Genomic DNA, 20663 nt, shown 5'->3' with positions numbered 1-20663 from the left:
AGCATCCTAAAAACATCCCAAGAAATGCTAGCTGAATCAAACATCAGGCTGCACAAAATAGCGTCCAATGGCAGCAGCATTGTGCTGGCATTCCCTCAGGTGGACCTAGCTAAAGATCTGAAGGACATAGATGTGGGAGTAGAACCATTACCTCTTCAAAGTCTAGGTCAGCTGGAATGTCGAGACAGACAGATTTACTTTCTGTATGTCCAGAGACGAGAAACCTTTAACTAAAAGAGGCATTCTCTCTACATTGAACAGATTGTTCGACCCCTTGGGGTTTGTGTGGGAGGATGGAGCAAACTGAGAGAACTAGCTGTTTAACAGGTTGATTGGGACGCCCCACTTCCAACATTGAAAAAGGATCAATGGATGCTCTGGAGAGACTCCATGAAGAACTAGAGCTGCTCTAGATTCCAAGACCTTACATCCCTGTTTCCTTGGCTACAAAGACAAAGTACAAAGAGCTTTGTGTCTTTGCAGATGATCAACCATTGCCATTGCCGCTGTAGCCTACTTGAAAACAGTCTGTATAACTGGGCACAGTCATGTAGGATTTGTTATGGGAAAATCCAGGCTAGCTCCACGTCCAGCTCACACAGTCCCTCGTCTTGAACTCTGTGCAGCTGTCTCCGCAGTTGAGATAGCAGACTTCATCAAAGCCGAAATGGACAGTGACATTCATTCAGTGAAATACTACACAGACAACGATTTTATGTCTATGTCTCCAACAGACTCAAATTAGGAAGTCTTCTCATCCACACCAGTGGAACTTCATTAACACTGAGGAAAATTCGGCAGACTATGAAACCCGACCAGTGGCTGCTACGAAACTAAAAAGCACCAACTGGTTTTCTGGGCCATCATTTCTCAGAATTACTCAGCAAGAGTACATTACTCAGGGTCACAACTTTGAGCTAGTATGTCCTGATATAGATCCGCCCTGAGGTGACAACCTTCAGTACCAAAGTGTCAGAAAACCTGCTTGGATCTTATATGTTTAAGAGGTTCTCCACCTGGAAATATTGACTCATGCAGTTTCCATACTCATCAAGAAAGCAAAAGGTTTCAAACAAACTCCAGATAGTGACAGCTGTGGCGTAGATCCAAGTGCACAAGCAACGACAATAATCATCGAAGCTGCACACCAAGATGTCTTCATCAAAGTGTTCCAATGTCTCTGCAAGGCAATCAAATCCCAAGACAAAGCCCATTGCGGAACTTACTCTAGAAATCTTCTGGATAGAGACGGATTGTTGAGAGTTGGTGGCTGCACATCCTCCACAGACATGTCTTATGATGAAAAACACCCTCTGGTCATTCCCAAGACGCATGTCGCTACATTGTTAGTGATATATTATCAAGAATGAGTTGCGCATCAAGGACGCCACTTTACAGAAGGAGCCGTTAGATCTGCTGGACTGTGGCTAACAGGAGAAAAGAGGCTTGTGTCTAGCATGATCAATAAGTCCATCATTTGCATAGATGCCAACAGAAAGACTCTCTTTGGAGCCGCCGTTCACACACGGGGTTGGACGTTTTCGGCCCATGGACAGTGATGTCCCAAAGGATGAGACAAGGCCGGTGGGTCATTATATTCACCTGCCTGAGCACCAGAGTGGTGCACATTGAGGTCATAGAGACCATGACCACTGCAAGCTTTATCAGTGGCCTCAGATGCTTCACCACCTTTAGAGGACCAATTAAAACGCTCAGATCGGATAGCTCCACCACTAGCAGCTGAGATAGTCTTCAGAGGGCGACAGTCTCCTGGATTTTGTTCCAAAGTAAATGCACATGTAGCTGCAGTTGTTTTAAGTACTCCAAAAGGAACAACATAGGTTGCCTGTTTGTTGATAATAAGACCATTTGGATATAATATCATATGCATTAAGTGATGCAGAAATCATCACTCCATCTTCCCTGAAACGTTCAGTTCAATGATCAGTAGTTTTATAGTCAAACTGTACCCTGTAATAATGGAATTGGAGTTAAAGAAAATAACTACAGAATAAGTTCTGAAGATCCTGAATTGTTGGAGGTCTTCAGCAGTGGAGGAGTGAGTGAGATACACGACTTGTTTGACAGGAAGAGACAGCAGAGTGTGGTCTGAGCACAGCTGAGGTGAAATCATGAGGCCTGTTAGATCAGTGCTCTGCAAGAACAAAGTCTGAAATACTGGCTTTCCTCTGTCAAGTAGACAAAGTGATCTGGTTCTACATTTATACAGATGTTTTGGAAAGTGGGTATTTTAACTTTGATGTCAATGTGCTACATGTCTGAATAAAACATACAATATATTTTTAAATGATCGGTAGTTGTACATGTGAATATAAATATTTATGACGCCCACACACCCATATTGTTGCACTTTGCAGCTTGGTGATAAACAGCACTGTCTATGTTAGGGAGATATCTGTATCTGCCGCTTCACACCTCTAACAGTCTCAGACGCTATTTTCACATTGTGTTTAAACATCTACTGGAACAGCCTCACATAAAATGTGCTCAGTCCTTTCAGTGCAGCTGCCTGCATGTTACTTACATGAAAAATGTCAATTACTTGTTACTCGTTACTCATTTTACTCCAAAAATCACAATGCTGTAGTAACTACTCAGCAATAGACAGTTACCACTCATAATCTGTCAACTAAAGGATGTGTGAAAAGCTGGCAGTGATAGAGAGGGGGAGACGCCATATGGTTTAAATATGGGGATAAAGGAGCACATTTCTCTCCAGGAAGACATTCATGGTGCTGCAGTTTGCTGTTGTGTGTGTGAGAAATAGTTTCAAGAATGGAAAAAAGATAGAGAGAGATCAAACCCTGACTCATTTCCTGGTTGTGAATGTCAGATCTCTTTTTTTCAGAAACTTTCAGAAATGGTTGGACACAGACCCCTCAATCAGCCCAGTGACCACACACACAGTTCTATCCTTAAATTAATGTTATAACATTAATTATACCAACAGTTAGCTCATCAGCCAAGAAGACACAACATGCAGGTTTGGACGCATTTGTTCTCTTGTGGCAGTCTTTCTCTCTTCACTGAATGCACAGAGACTAGCATTGGGTTGACCCAGGGCTGGTCTGTGATAATAAATAAGGCAGGGAACCTAACTTCAGGCCAATCTCAACATTCACATTCACAACAGACCACATGTACTGTAACCCTTTACTGTAAACTATTACTAATATACAGTATATATATTGGGTTTTATTACAAAACAGAAAGACTGCTTCATAAAACATCCAACACATCTTCAGTTTCAAGAGCCAAGTCAGTGAAGTGAGTTGCAAATTCCTATATTTTTTGCACTATTGGAGTGTTTGTTTTGCACCTAGCCTTTCTTGGATGGACTCGTGTTGATCATCATGAAGCTCTGGTAGTTCTGAGTAACAGGGGGTACTTCCCTCTGACAAAATGTAGCATACAGGGAGAGGGTACAGAGTACACAGGTCAGAATCAGAAAGAGCTTTCTTGCCAAGTAGTTTTTACATGTACAAGGATAGAGGAAAAATAATACAAGTATTTGCAGAGAAAGAACAGCGTGTGCATTATTCCAGGTTGTGTTGTGCAACACGTATTGCAACGGAAGAGGATATAGTGTACATAAATATATAAAGTGACAAAATCTAAAAAATATAGAATGACAACAATTAACAACAAATATAGGTTTGTATTAAATAAAATGAAATAATATTTACACGTGCAGAGACATTTGTATTATTTGAAAGGGGGGTGTCAGTGGGGACCCGGGCCTTGTTAATGAGGCTAGCTGCAGACGGGAAGAAGCTGTTTTTGTGGCGAGAGGTTTTGGTCCTGATGGACCGCAGCCTCCTGCCAGAGGGGGGAGTCTGAAACAGTTTGTGTCCGGGGGGAGGGGTCAGCTGCAATCTTTCCTGCTCGCCTCAGAGTCCTCGAGGTGTACAGGTCCAGAAGAGTAGGAAGACTGCAGCCAATCACCTTCTCTGCAGAGCGAATGATACGCTGCAGCCTGCCCTTGTCCCTGGCAGTGGCAGCAGCACAGCAGATGGTGATGGAGGAGGTGAGGATGGACTCAATGATGGTGGTGTAGAAGTGCACCATCATTGTCTTTGGGAGGCTGAACTTCTTCAGCTGCCGCAGGAAGTACATCCTCTGCTGGGCCTTCTTGATGAAGGAGGTGATTTTCAGCTCCCACTTGAGGTCCTGGGAGATGATGGTGCCCAGGAAGCGGAAGGAGGCCACAGTGGTGACTGGGGAGTCACACAGGATGATGGGGGAGGGTGGGGCTGAGCTCTTTCTAAGATCTGTTTCACGGTCCACCTCTGTACAGTTGCCATCCATTCAGCTGCAGCGTGGAGTCCGGTCTCAGCTCACACAGCCACGTCTCTGTGGAGCACAGAACAGAAGATGAATACAAGTCTATGTTTTTCCCCACCAGTAGCTGAAGTTCATCCAGTTTTTTGTGTGAGCGCACGTTGGAGAGAAATTTTGCCGGTAGCGGTGTGCGGAGTCCCCGCCGGCAGAAACACACGAGCAACCCGGCTCTTTTTCCTCTCCTACGCCATTTCACGTGAGTGGGAAATAAATCCGCTGGAGTTGTTCCCCTGATGTTCATGAGCTCTTCTCTGGTGAAAGATCTCCGGGAATCACGCCTGAAACTGATCACAAAAACAAACCAATAACAAAAACATCTTGCTCTTTAGTTTGAATATTATTTCTTGTATATGTATCTCCTGCTGGTGAAAAAGTCACACTACTCTGCTCCACCTTTACTGTTTTTACCTCTCACATACTTTGGTTCTGGTTGTTATCTTTAGTTTTTTTAATCAGCCACAGTTCCAAAGCAAATTCATTCATTTTTCAACATGCTGACAGCAAAACTAACTACTAACCACCTGCAAAAAATAGGCTACAGCTTTCAAGTTTGAAGTCGGATTACGGATAGCCGATATTGATCAGTCATTGAGTTAGAATCGTTACCGGGCCTCCCTTAAGAAATCAGTCCATATTAAATATAAAAATTCTGGCCTCATCATCGTTGTCACTGGTATGACTTGACTGAAATTCAGATAACTTCCAACATGTACTTGATTGAAGCTGCCTTATAGTTCTCTCCTTTTACTTAAAAGTTATCTTTGCAGTTTATGTATTTACCAAGCATTAACCACAAAGATAGCTTTCAATCAACTGACCAGATTTCCATCTTTTATGCTATAATGAAGACTCCAGGTGGCAGGAGGTCTGCATCAGAGACAGAAGAGGAAGCTCATGTTATTTATGCTGCCAGCAGGACGAAACTGAAACTGAACAGATGATTTATCATATTAACCTGCTGCCACCCAGCAGAAGGACATGGTTGTTGTTTTTTTCAATGTTCAGATTGCATTTTTTTTTCTTTTTGTCTCTCTCTCTCTCTCTCTCTCTCAGCTAAAGTCTCTGTCTTTCTAATTTTGTCTTCCGCTGATCTTCATCTAAGAGAACAGTTGACGTCAGAGGGAGGGAGGAGTGAGTGAGGTACACATCGCTTCACAAGAAAAGGCATCACTGTGTGGTCTGAGCACAACTGACATGAAGGTCACAAGGCCTTTAAGGTCAAAGCTTGTAGCAAAGTATAAAAAGAAACTCAAAAATGACCTTCTTGTGTTTAACTAAATGATATCAGCCTCTTTATTTGTACAGACTGAAAAGATTTTGATGAACAATGATGGAATAAACCAGCACCCTGGTGGTGACAAACATTGTCGAGTGAAAAATAACACCTCCACCAGGAAGACTTCAGCTTTGACCACAAACATCAAATGACTTGCTGATCTCATAGACCACGAGGAATGTTATTTTTAAAAAGATGTCAGTCAATCTCTTACACAAACCTCTTCACCAGAACACACATCCACATTACTCAGCCATAGCAGGACTGTTGAATCAAGTAGCTGGTGTCTTGAACATACCAGCAACTGTTTCTCTCTCTTGGTAGCCTTGTGTTTAACTATATGATAAAAATCACAAACAGCAGGTAAATGGTGACTTGACATTTCATACCAGGAGAAGACAACAGTGTTTGCCCTCTGTGGAGTCACATGTAATAAATAAAAGTCCAAGAACATTTTAGCTGTTAACAGTTTTCAGCCAGTGTGATAGAGATTAACTTCATATTGCCGTGCCTCAGTTGTTATATGAGCAACAATGTACAACAGGGTCAGCTGATATGCAAAATAACTAAAGCTACAGGTGTACATTTCCAAAAATCATCCTTTTTATTAATTTTGAATACTGAGTTACTGAGTTAATTTAAATCTAGTGAGGACAGAACTGCTGTAGCTGTAGACAGGTCTTTGTCGTATCATGTTGTGCGGGTGCACAAATATCAGCATGTGATCGCAGATTCAGATAGTGATTACAAGATTACTCCAGTTGGAGAGATGTGACAGATGTCAGAATGCCTCCCCTCCATCTCTAGTGTCCATATGTTCATATGTGCAAAGGATGGTGCATACAGCAGCAGCAATACACTCTTGCTTCAGCAAATATCGTAAGAAAAACCAAACACATTTGTGATTGGTGGAGGAGGAGCCAGCAAGGGACACTGATGACTGTCAAATGTCCTTATAGGGAGATTTTGCATGCAGGGAGGAGTGAGTGACGCATCGCTTGTTTGTGAGAAAGTACAGTGTAGTGTGAGCACAAGGGAGCTAAAGGTCATGAGGCATCTGCAGTGTTTCTCATTCCGCTAATAACACTAATAACATCACACTGCACACACGGTTCACATGCTGCTCTTGTGTTAATTCTTCCGGCAACTTAACAACCACTTGACGTCCACTCCCCTTGACCCTTAACCTTCCCGGAGGTGGCGTACACTACAGCATCTAAAGTCAAACCTATGTAAAATAAATCTAACTTTGTGATGAGCCTCTACATTAGAGAGAGTCTACAGGTGGGGAGGAGTGTTCATCCCTTGTTAAAGATAAAACATTCAGAATGTAGAAAATGTTTCCACAAGAAGGTTTTTCTCTGACTGAATATACTGACTTTCATTTATCTTATAATTGTTTGACATTGTATGTCAATGTGTACATGAAACACACAGTTGGCAAGACATGAAAAGCCCATGTGCATGTCAGCCGAAATGAAAGCCACAGGAGGACTGGCCTTCAGCTCTGCAAAGCAATGAAACCACATAAAAAACAAAACCTGTACTACCTTTGCACAAAATATTTACTAACACTTCTCTTCAGCTGCAAAGATGTTTTTGTTGTATATGTAGGAATGCAGTTTGTTAGAATCCCATCAGCAGTTAATCCATCTCTTGTCAGACCCTCACCTTCTTTCCAGACCACACTGTTCACACTCTTTTAATTCTTTTACCTTGACACATCAGCATTACAAGCATGTCTGTGTAAAGGCTTATGCAGACTGCGAGACTTTAGGCGTCTGCAGATCGCCGTGCTGTTCAGACCACATGACTTGCTGTGTTGTGATGTGAGTCTTGAAGTCATTGTGGCGTTCACACTATGTGACTGTTGAGCGACACACACTACACAAACTGACAACAACTCTGACACCCGACGACTGGTCGGCCAAGAATTTATTATGTCGAGTCGCTTGAGTCCTCCAGATATCTGGCTCGGGTCAGCAATGCATCAGGGAGCTGTTTTGATGTGTCGTTGAGTAGTTCACACATAACGATTGCCGACCACCGATCGATCGCTGATTTACCCCCAGTCACAGCCCCGACGCTCGCCAACTTGTATTCATTATATTTACTCATTTGTGGCTTACATTTGAGGAACAAAATACAAGCTTCAACAATGCATCAAATTCAGCATGAGATCTACAACTGAGAATACATACGAGTTGGGGCAGCAATAAATACTAGTAAGTGCTAATAGCACATATCACATCAATGGGGTAAATACCTAGGGAAAGAAGTAAGAGTTAACAAAAAGTGCAATCAATACAGGATAAATGTAAGGGAACAGAAGAAGAAGAGCACAGGAAGTGCGTGTTAGAGGTTAGGAGTTAGAGGTGTTATAAGAGAAAGTGTTCTCTGAAAAGATGGCATTGTAGTAGCTCATTCCACCATCGTGGTGTCACAGTCACACAGTGACTTGAACTTGACTGGGAGGCCATGAGTAGCAAGTGGAAGTCACTGAGTAATGGAGTGACATGCATCCTTTTGGGCTGATCAAAAACCAGATGTGCTGCTGCGTTCTGAACCATTTGTGGGGGTTTCACCGCACAAGCTGGAAGACCTACTTGAAGGGCATTGCAATAGTCGAAGCTATTCAATAGCATGTCCAATAACTCCATCCATCCATCGTCAGCCGCTTATCCTGCGTACAGGATTGCGGGGGGGTTCAGGAGCCAATCCCAGCTGACATCGGGCGAAAATGTCCAAAAACTACTTGTGATCAAATTTGAAATACTGTTTTGTATGTTCCACATGTGTGTTTTGTAAAATTTTGATCAGATTAAAAAGGGAAACAAGGGAATTTTGGAATAAACGTATGACTCTATAAGTCTGTTTGCTAAAATACCAAACAGGCATATAGACCTCATGGTCAGCCAGAACACTGTGTGTGAGTGGCAGGTTAATGTGTGGTCAGTGGTCAAGATGAACATATAAAAACATACTTCCTGGTACTCAGTGAGTAAGACGATCACATGCACAATGATGAGCTTTATCGTTATAGTAGGTTTCCTTCTGCTTTTCCTACTGCTGTTACATTACTTTCAAAATGTACTCCATGGCAGAATTGTGTTTTGTTTAATAACCACAAGCAAAACTGAATTTGGTTGCTGGTATAATTGTTTTTAGGGCATTGTTATCTGTTTGTTGCATTATCATCTGGGAGCTAAATCTCTGTGCAGTTTGTTTCAGGCTGGATCTCTGTCTCAGTTTCTGAGTCTCAGACTGTGGAGGTCCAGCTTGGTGAAGAGGTCATTTATATCAACATTTATGTGATAATTCGTATAGCGGTATGGTTCTAAACTTTCTTTGCACTGAGAGGCGTTGGATTGTCAAGGTGATTAACTGTTCAAGAACGTGTTTAGATAAGTCTTATTAAGATTTATTATGCACAGTAGAATGAATCAACTGAATAAGGTCATTTATCTACATCATTGTTAACCAGATAACAAACAATGTAATTTGTTCATCGTTCAACAGAAAAGTCTAATTTAATCGTCTTTCCTGTAGCGCCTGGTGAAATAACAAGCCTGATGTCTGTGATCCTGAGCAGTGTGACTCTTGTTCTCACTAAGGTCATCATTGGCCTTGTTGTCAAAATGAGGCAACTTCAGACAGGTAATGTTTGAGGGCTGTCCTCTGATATGTTTATGTTGCTTTTGCACATCATCTTGCCAATATGCTGTTATTACAGTCAAGTAATAAGCTTCCAGATTTGTGTAGTGGGACAACGGTGTGGATTTGTGCATTTTATATTGAATAAATTTGGAGCTACTCCAAATTTCTCTCTCTTCTCCCAGAGAAGAGCAGGGGGTGTTAAAGATCAACTTCAACAGACTGCTGGGGAGACCCCAACGGAAGGGAAGTTGCTTTCTCTAAGTGCTATCCCTGACCATAAAACTGGCACCTTTTTGTTCCGAAGCTGATAACGCGGGGCCTGACTGTTAAACTGACAAAGGGACATGAAACAGCGATTAGCATTTCCCTGAACAGCCTATCAAAACTGCCCCCGTTAATTCCGTTAAATGTATAAATATCCTGACCAATAATGTGACAATTGTTTCTTGTTACCAAATGCCTAGAGCAGTACAACCGTCTGACCATTGAGGTTCGGTTGTGGAAAATATTTGATTATAATACGCGCAAATAGATTTTCTTTTCTTTTAGACATTAAGTTTAGAAAGGCAGTCCCTCGGGAAACCTGAAACGCCCTCTGGGGAACCACGCCCCAGGCAACAAAAAAGCGACACGCGACGTTGGTTGTTCTCTACTCTTCTGTTCTCTTCTTTGCTCTCTCCCTCTCAGCTCTCTGCTCTATGGATGCTTCGGCAAGCGTCCGGCGTGCCTCGCCAGGCAACGCCTTAAGAGTCGGCCAGCGCAACCAGCCTTTTGTTCACTAGAAGCTACACACGCGAAGTGCCGCGACATCGATCTGCCCCTCAGTTTGTTTTATTTTCTTTCTTTCTTTTGTTTTGTTAAAGTTATCAGTCAGTGAAGTTACACTGGACTAATTCAGGAACAACGAAGTTCCATTTTTAAGCTTTTTCGTCGAGCCAATTTCACCGAGGTCAGACCAAGCCACGTGGTCTCGCCAGCGGCAACGAAGGAAACCTGAAAACAGCCGAATTGCCAGACGGAGGACGACGTTTTCTTCAGTCAGACACAGAGAACCCCGGAGGATGACTAGCAAAAAGCCAGGATCGGCAGCTAGCGTGGGACCCGTGCAACAGGCCAAAGCAGGCAGACAAGCCATAAGACCTAACACACATTCTGTGGTCAGAGACGTACCGAAATGTTAATATTTCCTTTTAACTCCTAAATTCATAGCTTACTTTCATTAGTTCTCCTATGCCGTATGAGTCAAATGCTTCCCACAATCAAACCTCCAGGCTCATTGTGCCGCCATTGTTTATTTACCCTTTTATATCACATTAGTTAGAGAATAAATTCACTGTAATATAATCAAGAGCTGTGTGTGTTGCCTATGTCTAAGTCCCTGCCAACAGAATTGACCCTTTAGATATGAGACTGACTGACTGATTTACGATAATTGAGCGAGTGATCACTAGTAATAATTGTATAATTATTAAAAGCTACCTAGAGGTCCGGAGACTCTAGGATTATAACAACTCCGGTGGTGCCCTGGAACGAGGAATAATTTTTGATTTTATGAATATTAAAATTCATAATTGGGTATTAATTCTCATAAATTTATTAAAATTCATAACTAAATTAGCCATGCTACATTTGTAATAGACATGTATTAAGACCAGTTTATATAAATAAGCCACAAAACAATAAGTGAATCCATGTTTTAAGATTTCTTATGTTCTATAGTTTACAAGCCAATTAGATCACTTTGCCTCTCAGTCATTTTGTTATTTAGGGTAAGCTCATATATGTGAAAATTGTCTGTCTCTAATTTTCAGCATCTGAACTCTGAAAGAAGCAGCTTTGATTTTCTGTCCAAAAACAAGAAAGAAATGGAAACTCAGCATTATTAAATCTGCGACTAGAAAGACTAAGAGGGCTACTTTAAATGCCCTGATCCAGAACTGTCACACTGCATTCTGTATCACATTCATGGATGGACATCCCACAAAACCCAGACATTTCAGTCATCAGGGGCTCCATATTACAGCAGGATTGTTAGAAATACAAACTCACTGGATCTTTATAGAGAGTCAGAAAAAATGGCTGCAGACAATCTGCTATCACCGAGAATGATTTCTGCACAGAAGACATTTATATAACAACACTGTTAAATCAGACTTATTACTGCAATGTTGCCTCTGGCCACCAGTGGCAGCATCGAGCACAGAGGTGCTAAGCAGCACTCCAGGTGATGAGTGAGATGATGTATAAAATTTAATGTCAGAGAACTTTCCTGGTCAGCGTGTTTTTTATTACTTCACACACTATTGTCTCTCTTGTCACAGAACAAATTGGATTTTGTAATAATATAAAAATAATGAAAAAATTAAAATATTTTGCTAATGAGATTGTTAATGACTCTTGGCCAAATCTTATTACATGTTGCCCTTTGGACACAGATGACTGTCTAGACTGACACAGAGGAGGAGTGAGTGAGGTACACTTGTTTGACAGGAAAAGACAGCAGTGGTGTCTGAGCACAACTTAGCTGAAAATGATGATGCTTCCAAAGTCAGAAATGTGATGTGGAATGTCTGAGGTGACGTGGGAGCGAGGTTACTTAGAGTTTTGTAGGTGATGAGGAGAATTTTATACTGGATTCTGTGTTGGATAGGGGACCAATGGAGGTTTTGGAGGGCTGTAGGGATGTGGTCTCTGGTGCTGGAGTGAGTGAGACAGGAAGCTGTGATTTCAATTCAATTCAATTGAAAAAACTTTATTTATCCCCGTAGGGCAATTCAGTTTTAGCCTGCCAGTCATATCAAACAAGACAAAAATAACAATCAATCAAGCATTCAGAAACCCTGTCAATGACATCATATAAGCATTTGAGATAATAATTTAGGCCCAGCAATCTAACTTAAGCCCAATTACAACATTCATATTCACAACGGACCACATGTCCTGTAACAGTTTTGTTGCAAAATTAATGCCAATAAAATGTTTGTTTTATCACTACACATAAATCTACTTAAAAACATTCAAATACAAGTGAAACAAGGCTACGGCTACAAGAAGAAATACTTAAATATATCATTTTTGTGCACTACTGGAGTGATAGTTTTGTACCTTATATTTTCTCACGCGACTTGTTTTGATCATCACCAGTGCGCCTTCCAGGCATCCAAGGGGTGCTCTCTCAAGTGGATGAAGTAGGCTGTATTTTCACAGTTTTTATTATTTGATTTATGACCAACCACCCCTTCTGGCCCCTGTCACCAGTGGTAAATATATAATTCCCCTTGTTTTGACTATTATTTCCAGTTTCCAGTTCAGCAGCTACATTATCAAAGTCGTTTTTTAAGATTTTAAATGGGCACTGAGGTCAACCAGTCAGATGCCCCTTGATGTCCCCAGATCCAGGTTATAACATAAAAGTGACTGCTCCTAATCTCTGGAATATCTTACCTGTTCAATTAAGAAATAGTCGCAGTGCTGACAAGTCCTTGCTAAAGGCCCACCTCTGTCCTTGCTGGTCATTTAATCAGCAAAACAAAAGCAAACTCTGAACCATGCGTATGCACAAAAACTGGAGAATTGAGAAACTCAAAATATTACCTCTGAGTATAACAGACCAATAAAACATACTATAATTGAATAAAAGTTCATTTGCCAAACAGATGAAAGCCTTTTCGACTAAACAAACACCCGTTGGAGTTCCCTGGAGTGTTGAAAAGATTGTGGGCTGTAGGTGGTGTTGCATAAATACGGTAACCTCGAGTTAACCACGAACATAACCTGTTCGGACTTTGTAGTACAGACCTGTGCTCCGGAGCAGATTATGTTCCATTTTTACATAGCCTATTGCAGCAGGTTAAGAAACTTAAGGGGCTATGTTCAACACTGACTGAACAAAAAATACAATTAAAGATTCCTCCCTCCACTGAGGGGGCTAACCCAGACACTTCTGGACTCATAAGAACCCAGACGTTGTTCAACCCACTAGTTGAACAGTCTGCCACTGTCTGTTGGACTGGCTGTATAGCAGCGATCAGCTTACTGGATTTTGGCTCTTGGCCTGTAATCTCAGCAGGTAGAAGAAGAGAGTGCTGTGAAAAACCCAAGCCTTTTTAACCTACAGGCACTCAGTGGTAATCAGGCACTCCAGCTGCCACTGTCTTATGCAACGGGGGGGGGTCACCACCTGAGAGAGTAGCGAGAGGGGAGGAACACACATATGACCCTTGGATCATAACAAATATGAATGTATTTGACCCACCTTTTGCGATGTGGGTGCAGGTAATGAGGGGAGTTTCCACCATTATTTGAGCACATTTTATGGCATGAATGGATTTTTCATTTTGTTGCTTTATGAAGTTAATTTAGAACACTTTTAAGTTCGTTAAACACAATAATGTCATTTTTGAGGTTTCCAGAATTTCTTAAAAGTGAGTTGGAACGACTACTTATTCAGTGCCCAAGTCTTTTAATGAGCAAACCCCGACACACAGTTGAGCTGAAAGAATAAGGCTGATATTTTCATAGATACCATAAAAACACATCAAATCAATGCATTGTTAGAGGCTATGACTTTTCATTTAGGCATTCACACCATTGCCAATTTTCTGTCTTCCTGTCTGTGTCAGCTGTAGTTCTGTTATTAGAATATGTCATATTTGTGTAACTTTACAGTTTCCTCGTGGTTTGTAAAATATAATGCTCTGAAGCCAGTAGACTTGTTCATGTCTGCGATTGGTAATGTGCTGCTACTCACTGGATTGGGAAACACGGGGTTGACTTACTGAGTTGATAACCAGCTTTGTGTGACCGCTTATCCTGATCCCAATTGTTAGGGCTAGTGAAGAAGTTAGTAACACCTCTGACACACCCACCTAATGAGACAAAAAGATACCTCAAAGCCTGCTGTACACTGTTTCGAGGAAACATGTTGTTCAACTCAGACACCGTACCAAACTGGTGCAAAACATTTTTATATTAAACGTGCCCCATATTTAAATTTGACAGCAACAATATGATTGGCTGATAAAATGTTGTTGCAAATCCTGTTTGGTTAACTGAAAGTGGACACCCATCTCAGCTGATTAAGATAAACAGGAAGAAAGAGGGAGATAGATGTGAATGAACATACCCTGAGCTTACTTTGATGTGAAACGAAGTTACACTGCAGAGCTGCAATCATTCGCACTATGATGAACTTCATCTTGACAACAGCTTTAATTATCTGCAGCATCAGTAACTACTGCCAACACATTTCTCTCTACTTTGTTGCTTCTACAATTAAGACTTATTTTCTTATGTATAATTTATTCAGAGGTGTTGTTTACCTTCCTATAACACGCACATCTCTTGTTGTCTCTGCTGTTTGTTTCAGGCTGGATCTCTGTCTCAGTTTCTGAGTCTCAGACTGTGAAGGTCCAGCCTGGTCAAGAAGTCACACTGTCGACTACCAACATTTCCAGAAATCAAGCCATGACAACCTGGTTCAGAGTGGTCAACAGAACCAAGGCCAGCTGTATCTCCATTATGACCAAGGCTGACAGCGATCCTAAATACTGTGATGGAGTAGAAAACGGAACATTTGAAATGAGCTCCAACACCTCCACTGTCTTTCTCAAAATTAAGACAGTGGATTTTTCTGACTCTGGGCTGTATTTGTGTGGATTTTTCATAGAGGGACAGACAATTTTAAGTGTGATACATTTAAATGTTGAAGGTAAGATTATAAAATCCTGTGGTACCTGTTCTTCTGTTATGTCTTTCTATATTTGTAAAATTATTAACTGTCCTAAAACACATATATGGCTATTTAATTAATGTCAAAACAAACATAATAAAACCATTTAAAAGTAAAATCTAGATTAAATTTATCTTCATTTTGTTACAAGGCAGTGATGAATCTCATGATGATGCTGACAGAAAGTCTACAAGTAAGATTCTCTTTAAGATTTCTATCATTGTGCAGATAGTCGATAAAAACAGTACGGCTAACTTAACATTTGTCAGTTTAATGTTAGCACTTTTCAAGCCACTAAAGAGAAAATAGAGTCTAACTTTTAGATCTTTCTTTTAGCAGAGAGTGATAGAATAGCAAACCTGATGAGTGGGATCCTGGGCGGCCTGACTGTTTTCCTCATAATGGTCATCATCTGTCTGGTTGTTAAAAACAGGAAACTTCAAAAAGGTACTGTTTGTATCTTGGGTTTGGTTTCTTGTTTTTTCACTTCTCTAAAATTGTGTGAATATGTTGAAAGAGTACAAATGTTCATGTTGGTCACCTGATTACAAATATTGTCTCCATCATTCAGCTGCCAACAAAGAACAGAATCCACAACAGCGTGAGGTAAATTAAGTTTGATTGTTTACTATTACATATTTTAAATTGTTAAAGGTGGTTGAATCATGGCAGGTTGGGATTTTTCTCACAAACTCAGCCAGTTGACGTGTGGAACTGTGTGTCCTCTTTACAGAATCTGGACTCTGATGACCTGAAAGCACTGAGTTTGTATTCAACAACAATAAGAAACAGGAGGCCTGCATCAGAGAGAGAAGTGGAAACTCATGTTGTTTATGCTGCCAGCAGATAGAATAATGCTATTAATCATATTCATCAATTGCTGTTATGTTATGTGTGTGTGTGTGTGTGTGTGGGGGGGGGTTACCATCTTCTTAAATGTACAAATAATCAAATTAATCAACGTGATCTTTTAGTCTCATGAATCTCTCACTCTCTGTCTTTCTAACTCTAGAGAGACTGTCCACAAAGACAATAGATAGATGGAGGTCTGCAGATGGAGGAGTGAGAGAGGCACGCATCATTTGTTTAACAGGAAGAGACAGCAGAGTGGTCTGAGCACAGCTGAGGTGAAAATCATGAGGTCACACATCTGAATCTGAATCAAGTCGGACATGAAGCAGTGAATACTGGCTGACTTTCCTCTGTCAAGTAGATGTGGTGGGGAAAGATTCCCCAGGTGCAGGTTAAGGTGTGGTGGTGTTGAATGCAGCCTTGACTTAACTCCTCCCCTGGCCAACCTCCTTATTAGGCTTAGGCTATATAAGACACCTGTGTTCCCTTTCTCTCTCTCTGCTTCTTGATCTGTCCCTGCTGTGGTTGTGGCCCAGTTATGTGAAAGGAATAGTTTCATGCACATCTATTTTCCCTTAACAGTTTATGTTGCTTACCTGCACTTTGACCTGTTAGGAACCTCCTTTTCTCCTGCCCTGTGACTGTTGATTGTTGTATCTTCATGACCCATCTCAGAGGTGGCGAGTAGATACGTAAATGTGTTTTAATGCAGTAAGGCTGAGCCTGGCTAATTGTTTCCTTCAGTTTTCCAGGTTCCTCCTTGTTTTAGACCACTGCTGTTTCACCTTATTTAGTTTCCTGTTTGTTTTGTTTATTTTGTCTTCAGTTTATATTTTGAACAGGGTGCCATTTTGTTGGGAGGCTAGGCACCTTTTGCGTGGGGGCTCTATATACAGACTGCACCATTTTTGCTGTGAATAATGCTTTGAGGTTTGTAGTGCTGCACCTAAGGTGGGTAGTGGTAGCACTCCTGGGCACTCCTCAGCGTAGTCTGCCTCTCCACAAGTGACCTCTACTTAGCTTTGGTTAGTTATTTTGGGTTTGGATTTATATTCTTTATTTGAACTTAGAAATATTTAACTAACTATTGTAATAAAGTTGTTTTATCTGCCATTTTATAATTTTTATTGCTGGTTCACTTTTCCTTTCAGCAGTTCCAGTCCCTGATTGTTTCCTTGCTGATTAAAATTATATATTGGTATATTTTGTCTCTGTCTCATAACTTTTTGTGCCTTTTTCCTCTATTACCTTCAATTAATTGAGGGTTAAATAGTCTTTCCTGGGGTGCAATTCCCTAGGTGGTGTTGTTGGCTTTCATTCACCCCCCCCCTTCCTGGTCCGCTGTTCCACATAGACAAAGTGATCAGGTTCTATATTTGTACAGAGTTTTGGGAAAGTAGAAATTTACACTGTGATGTCAAAATGTTACATGTCTGAATAAAACATACAATTTTAAAGTGATTGGTAGTTGTATTTTTGAATATAAATATTTTTGACACCCACATGCTGCTTGTTGCACTTTGCACTGTGGTGATAAACAGCACTGTTTATATCGGGAGATCGGTTTCATCACACATAAAACTTGTCCGCCTATACTTGTACTGTGCATGTCGCCGTTTACTTTGAAGACTCCAAGTCTGATTTCCGCCACCACACTCGTGTTACATTCAGTAACAGTCCCAGCTCATTATTGGCACATGCAAAAAAAACTGGTCTGATGCTTCATCTGTATGTATTTTGCCAAATCTTCTGTAAGTACGGAATAGACCATCTGCTTCATATTTACACTGGCACGCACGCATGCCCAGTGTAAAACACTAGTGTGGATGGAGATAATAAATTTAATTCTCCGTTTGTAAACTAAAACGTAGTGTGGATGGGGCCTGATACTCAAGAAGCCATTCACTCCACAGGCTGTACACTGTTCTTTTGGAACAGAAAAGCTCACCTGTGTGTTCAAAGCAGGCTGCTTTATGTGAAAGACGGTGTGCTTTTCATGTGCTACAGCAGTGGAGGAATAACTGGTGAGTGAAGACGTGCCAGATTTGATAGACCTTTCAAGGGTGGTGGATTTACAAACTGGTGCAAAGCCACCTAGAAATTCACTGAACATGAGAATTAAGTTATAATTCAAAGAGCAGCTGCTCCAGGGCTGCACAAACAGGCGCTCTAAGGAAGGACTTTCGTGAAGCCTTGTAAGGGCCCTGTGAGGCAGTGGCAAAATTTACAAAGCTCAAAGTGCGCTTGGTGACCTTTATTGTATAAATGTGCTTAAAGGACAACATTTATTCATTTAGCTGATGCTTTTACCCAAAGCAACTTACAATTACTGTACATGTCAGAGGTCACACACCTCTGGAACAACTAAGTGTCTTGCTCAGGGACACAATGGTGGATGGGTCACAGTGGGGGATTGAACCCTGGACTCTCTCACCAAAGGCAGGTGTCTTATCCACTGATGCAGCAAAGGGCCATAAAGTGGAACTGGACCTACAGCCCCTTCATCTTTCCAAGCAGCTGGATGTAGGCCACCTGCAACTCCAACTCAGGATGTTGGGAGACATTACCAAGGATTCTTCATGCAGCTCAGTCCCAGAAGTGGTCTTATATCTCACCAAACTACACCAACAACCCAGAGGTTTGTTCAGAGAAGTAGAAAAGCTCATAAAGCCTCTGTCTTCCCCCATCAGTGGCATCATGAGAGAGATGACATTTGAGAGCCCTTTATGCACACTTTCTGTAAGTCTACATCTCTGCAGACTTTGTCCAAGGGAATTACCCACAGTTCATAGCGTTGTGACATTGTGACAGCTGATAGCGAGCAGAGAGGAAAACAGGGCCGAGTTCAGCACAGACAAAATGTAGCAAAATGTTTGTTTTAACAGAAACGGTGGTGCCTTGAACACCCTGTTGTGTAGGCAAGCGCACTGTAGTTTACTGCTTTTTAAATATGTTTAAAACGTTAAAACATTTTGAGATTGAACTCGAGCCATATTTAAGTTTGACAGCTGTAGAGCCGAACCACCTATATGCTCACTACGCACGTTGTGAAGGGCCCCGCATATTAAACAGGCCCCCACCTCACTCTCATATAAGGAGAAAAAGAGTGTCCATGCTTTTAACTTTGTTGAGAGGATGAAGAGAGACTATCCTTCTGAGCATGAGAAGAGAAAAAAAACTCAGTGAGAGTGAACTGTAGGAACAGCAGTCAGGTAAACATGTTCTCTCCTCTCAAAGTCTGATGTCAGCAGATAACAGTAATATTAGGTTGATGTGCGGATGCAGCGCATCTCTCCTCACACAGATAACAGAAACAAAAATGGTTTATTTAACTCAAACTAACAAACAACTAAGTTGATGGAGTGGATAGATATGAGGAACATCAGTCATGTCAGATGTCAGAAGTGTGTGGTTGAGTGAGAATGAAGTGTAATGTGTGTTGGTGGGTGCAGCAAATAAAAAAAAGGAACAAAGGAGTTGAAGCAGCAGGCCAGCAGAGAGAGAGCGATTCCCAAAAAGGCAGCCCTTTTATGCCCTCTAGGAAGCCTGACCCAGATGGGCAGGTACAAGCACTGGACCCTCCCAGCTCCTCCTACAAGCCACATCTCAGCATCTGCAAAACAGACAAGGAAACACACAGGCAGGCAGACTGGAGGAAGTTGTCACAGCTGTCTGTCTTGCTAAACCAGCTGTGCAGCACATCTCTTGCCAGACTTTGTGCCTGAACAATTTTTGAGTGAAATACAACTATTTTTTACGTTTGATAAATGCTGAAGGGCAACAGGGTTTATAAACTGCAGCTGGGAAAACCCATATCAACATACGTTGATATGCGCATGCACAAAATGAAATTTGTGCATTCCAGCAGTAACCTCTTTGAGAAAGAGTCCAGACAATGTATTGGCCTGATGACACTCCTCATTTTAAAAACAAGACAACACAGTTACATCTCAGGGCAGACTGGGCAACATGGATGCACATATCTCAGTAAATAATAACCATCATGTATTCAGTAAAGTCATGGTATAAATAGTATTTTATATCTGAAAATGTATTAAAGGAATCCTGGGGGAGCCAGTTTGAAAGGCCCTGATGGAGCTGATAACATTAATATCTGGCAAGAAATGTTATCTATAATTTACTATGCCATGCTTCAGTTTGTCAGTAGAGTAGATGTGGATCATCAACAAGTACTAGGACAGCCACAGATGTTCAGCCAGCATCAGATACAAGCAGACCCTAATGCAACAGTTGCCCCGCAGCAGAATTTTGAATTTGATGTGACCATCTTGCTTAACGGCCTTGAACTACTTTTTATTTTATTTGGTTTGAACCTCATTTGGTAACTTAATATAAAATAACTGTAAGAATAACTTTGCCTCGTATCTCTTGAAGTCATTTGGTGTCACACTCTGAAAGCATGTATGAGGTCAGTTGACCAACTGGATAACATGATAAGAGAGCCCGCCTCTTAAGTTGACAGCACCCTTCCTGGAGCACGGTTTAACTACAGACACTGCAGAGCTGCAATCATTCGCACTATGATGAACTTCATCTTGACAACAGCTTTAATTATCTGCAGCATCAGTAAGTACTGCCAACACATTTCTCTCTACTTTGTTGCTTCTACAATTAAGACTTATTTTCTTATGTATAATTTATTCAGAGGTGTTGTTTACCTTCCTATAACACGCACATCTCTTGTTGTCTCTGCTGTTTGTTTCAGGCTGGATCTCTGTCTCAGTTTCTGAGTCTCAGACTGTGAAGGTCCAGCCTGGTCAAGAA

The 20663-nt window shown here is 41.3% G+C and overlaps 1 protein-coding gene across 2 annotated transcripts; it reads left to right on the top strand.

The window, feature by feature from the left end:
- Nucleotides 1–14371: 14371 nt before the first annotated feature.
- On the top strand, nt 14372–17320 carry LOC119912084. 2 transcript variants are annotated; one of them, XM_038731070.1, is made up of 6 exons: nt 14372–14524; nt 14664–15005; nt 15178–15219; nt 15366–15473; nt 15598–15632; nt 15760–17320. In XM_038731070.1, exons 1-6 carry the CDS (start codon nt 14479–14481, stop codon nt 15874–15876), a joined length of 690 nt encoding a protein of 229 aa, XP_038586998.1. In that variant the 5' UTR covers nt 14372–14478; the 3' UTR covers nt 15877–17320. The 2 variants fall into 2 exon arrangements, with proteins under 2 accessions (XP_038586998.1, XP_038586997.1); XM_038731069.1 differs by having other exon boundaries at nt 15363–15473.
- Nucleotides 17321–20663: the final 3343 nt, after the last annotated feature.

The sequence above is a fragment of the Micropterus salmoides genome, unplaced genomic scaffold, assembly GCF_014851395.1.
Source record: "Micropterus salmoides isolate LMB-PRFRI ecotype aquatic unplaced genomic scaffold, ASM1485139v1 Ms_hic_scaffold_2, whole genome shotgun sequence".
NCBI classification, from domain to species: Eukaryota; Metazoa; Chordata; class Actinopteri; order Centrarchiformes; family Centrarchidae; genus Micropterus; species Micropterus salmoides.
This window is presented reverse-complemented; position numbering and strand designations above follow the sequence as displayed.

What these genes read in the sequence shown, in the direction of transcription:
- LOC119912084 (XM_038731069.1), top strand. Translation starts at nt 14,479, where the DNA reads ATGATGAACTTCATCTTGACAACAGCTTTAATTATCTGCAGCATCA. An exon ending in GATACATTTAAATGTTGAAG is followed by an intron (nt 15,006 to 15,177) that starts GTAAGATTATAA and finishes TTTTGTTACAAG; the next exon opens with GCAGTGATGAATCTCATGAT. An exon ending in AAACAGGAAACTTCAAAAAG is followed by an intron (nt 15,474 to 15,597) that starts GTACTGTTTGTA and finishes TCCATCATTCAG; the next exon opens with CTGCCAACAAAGAACAGAAT.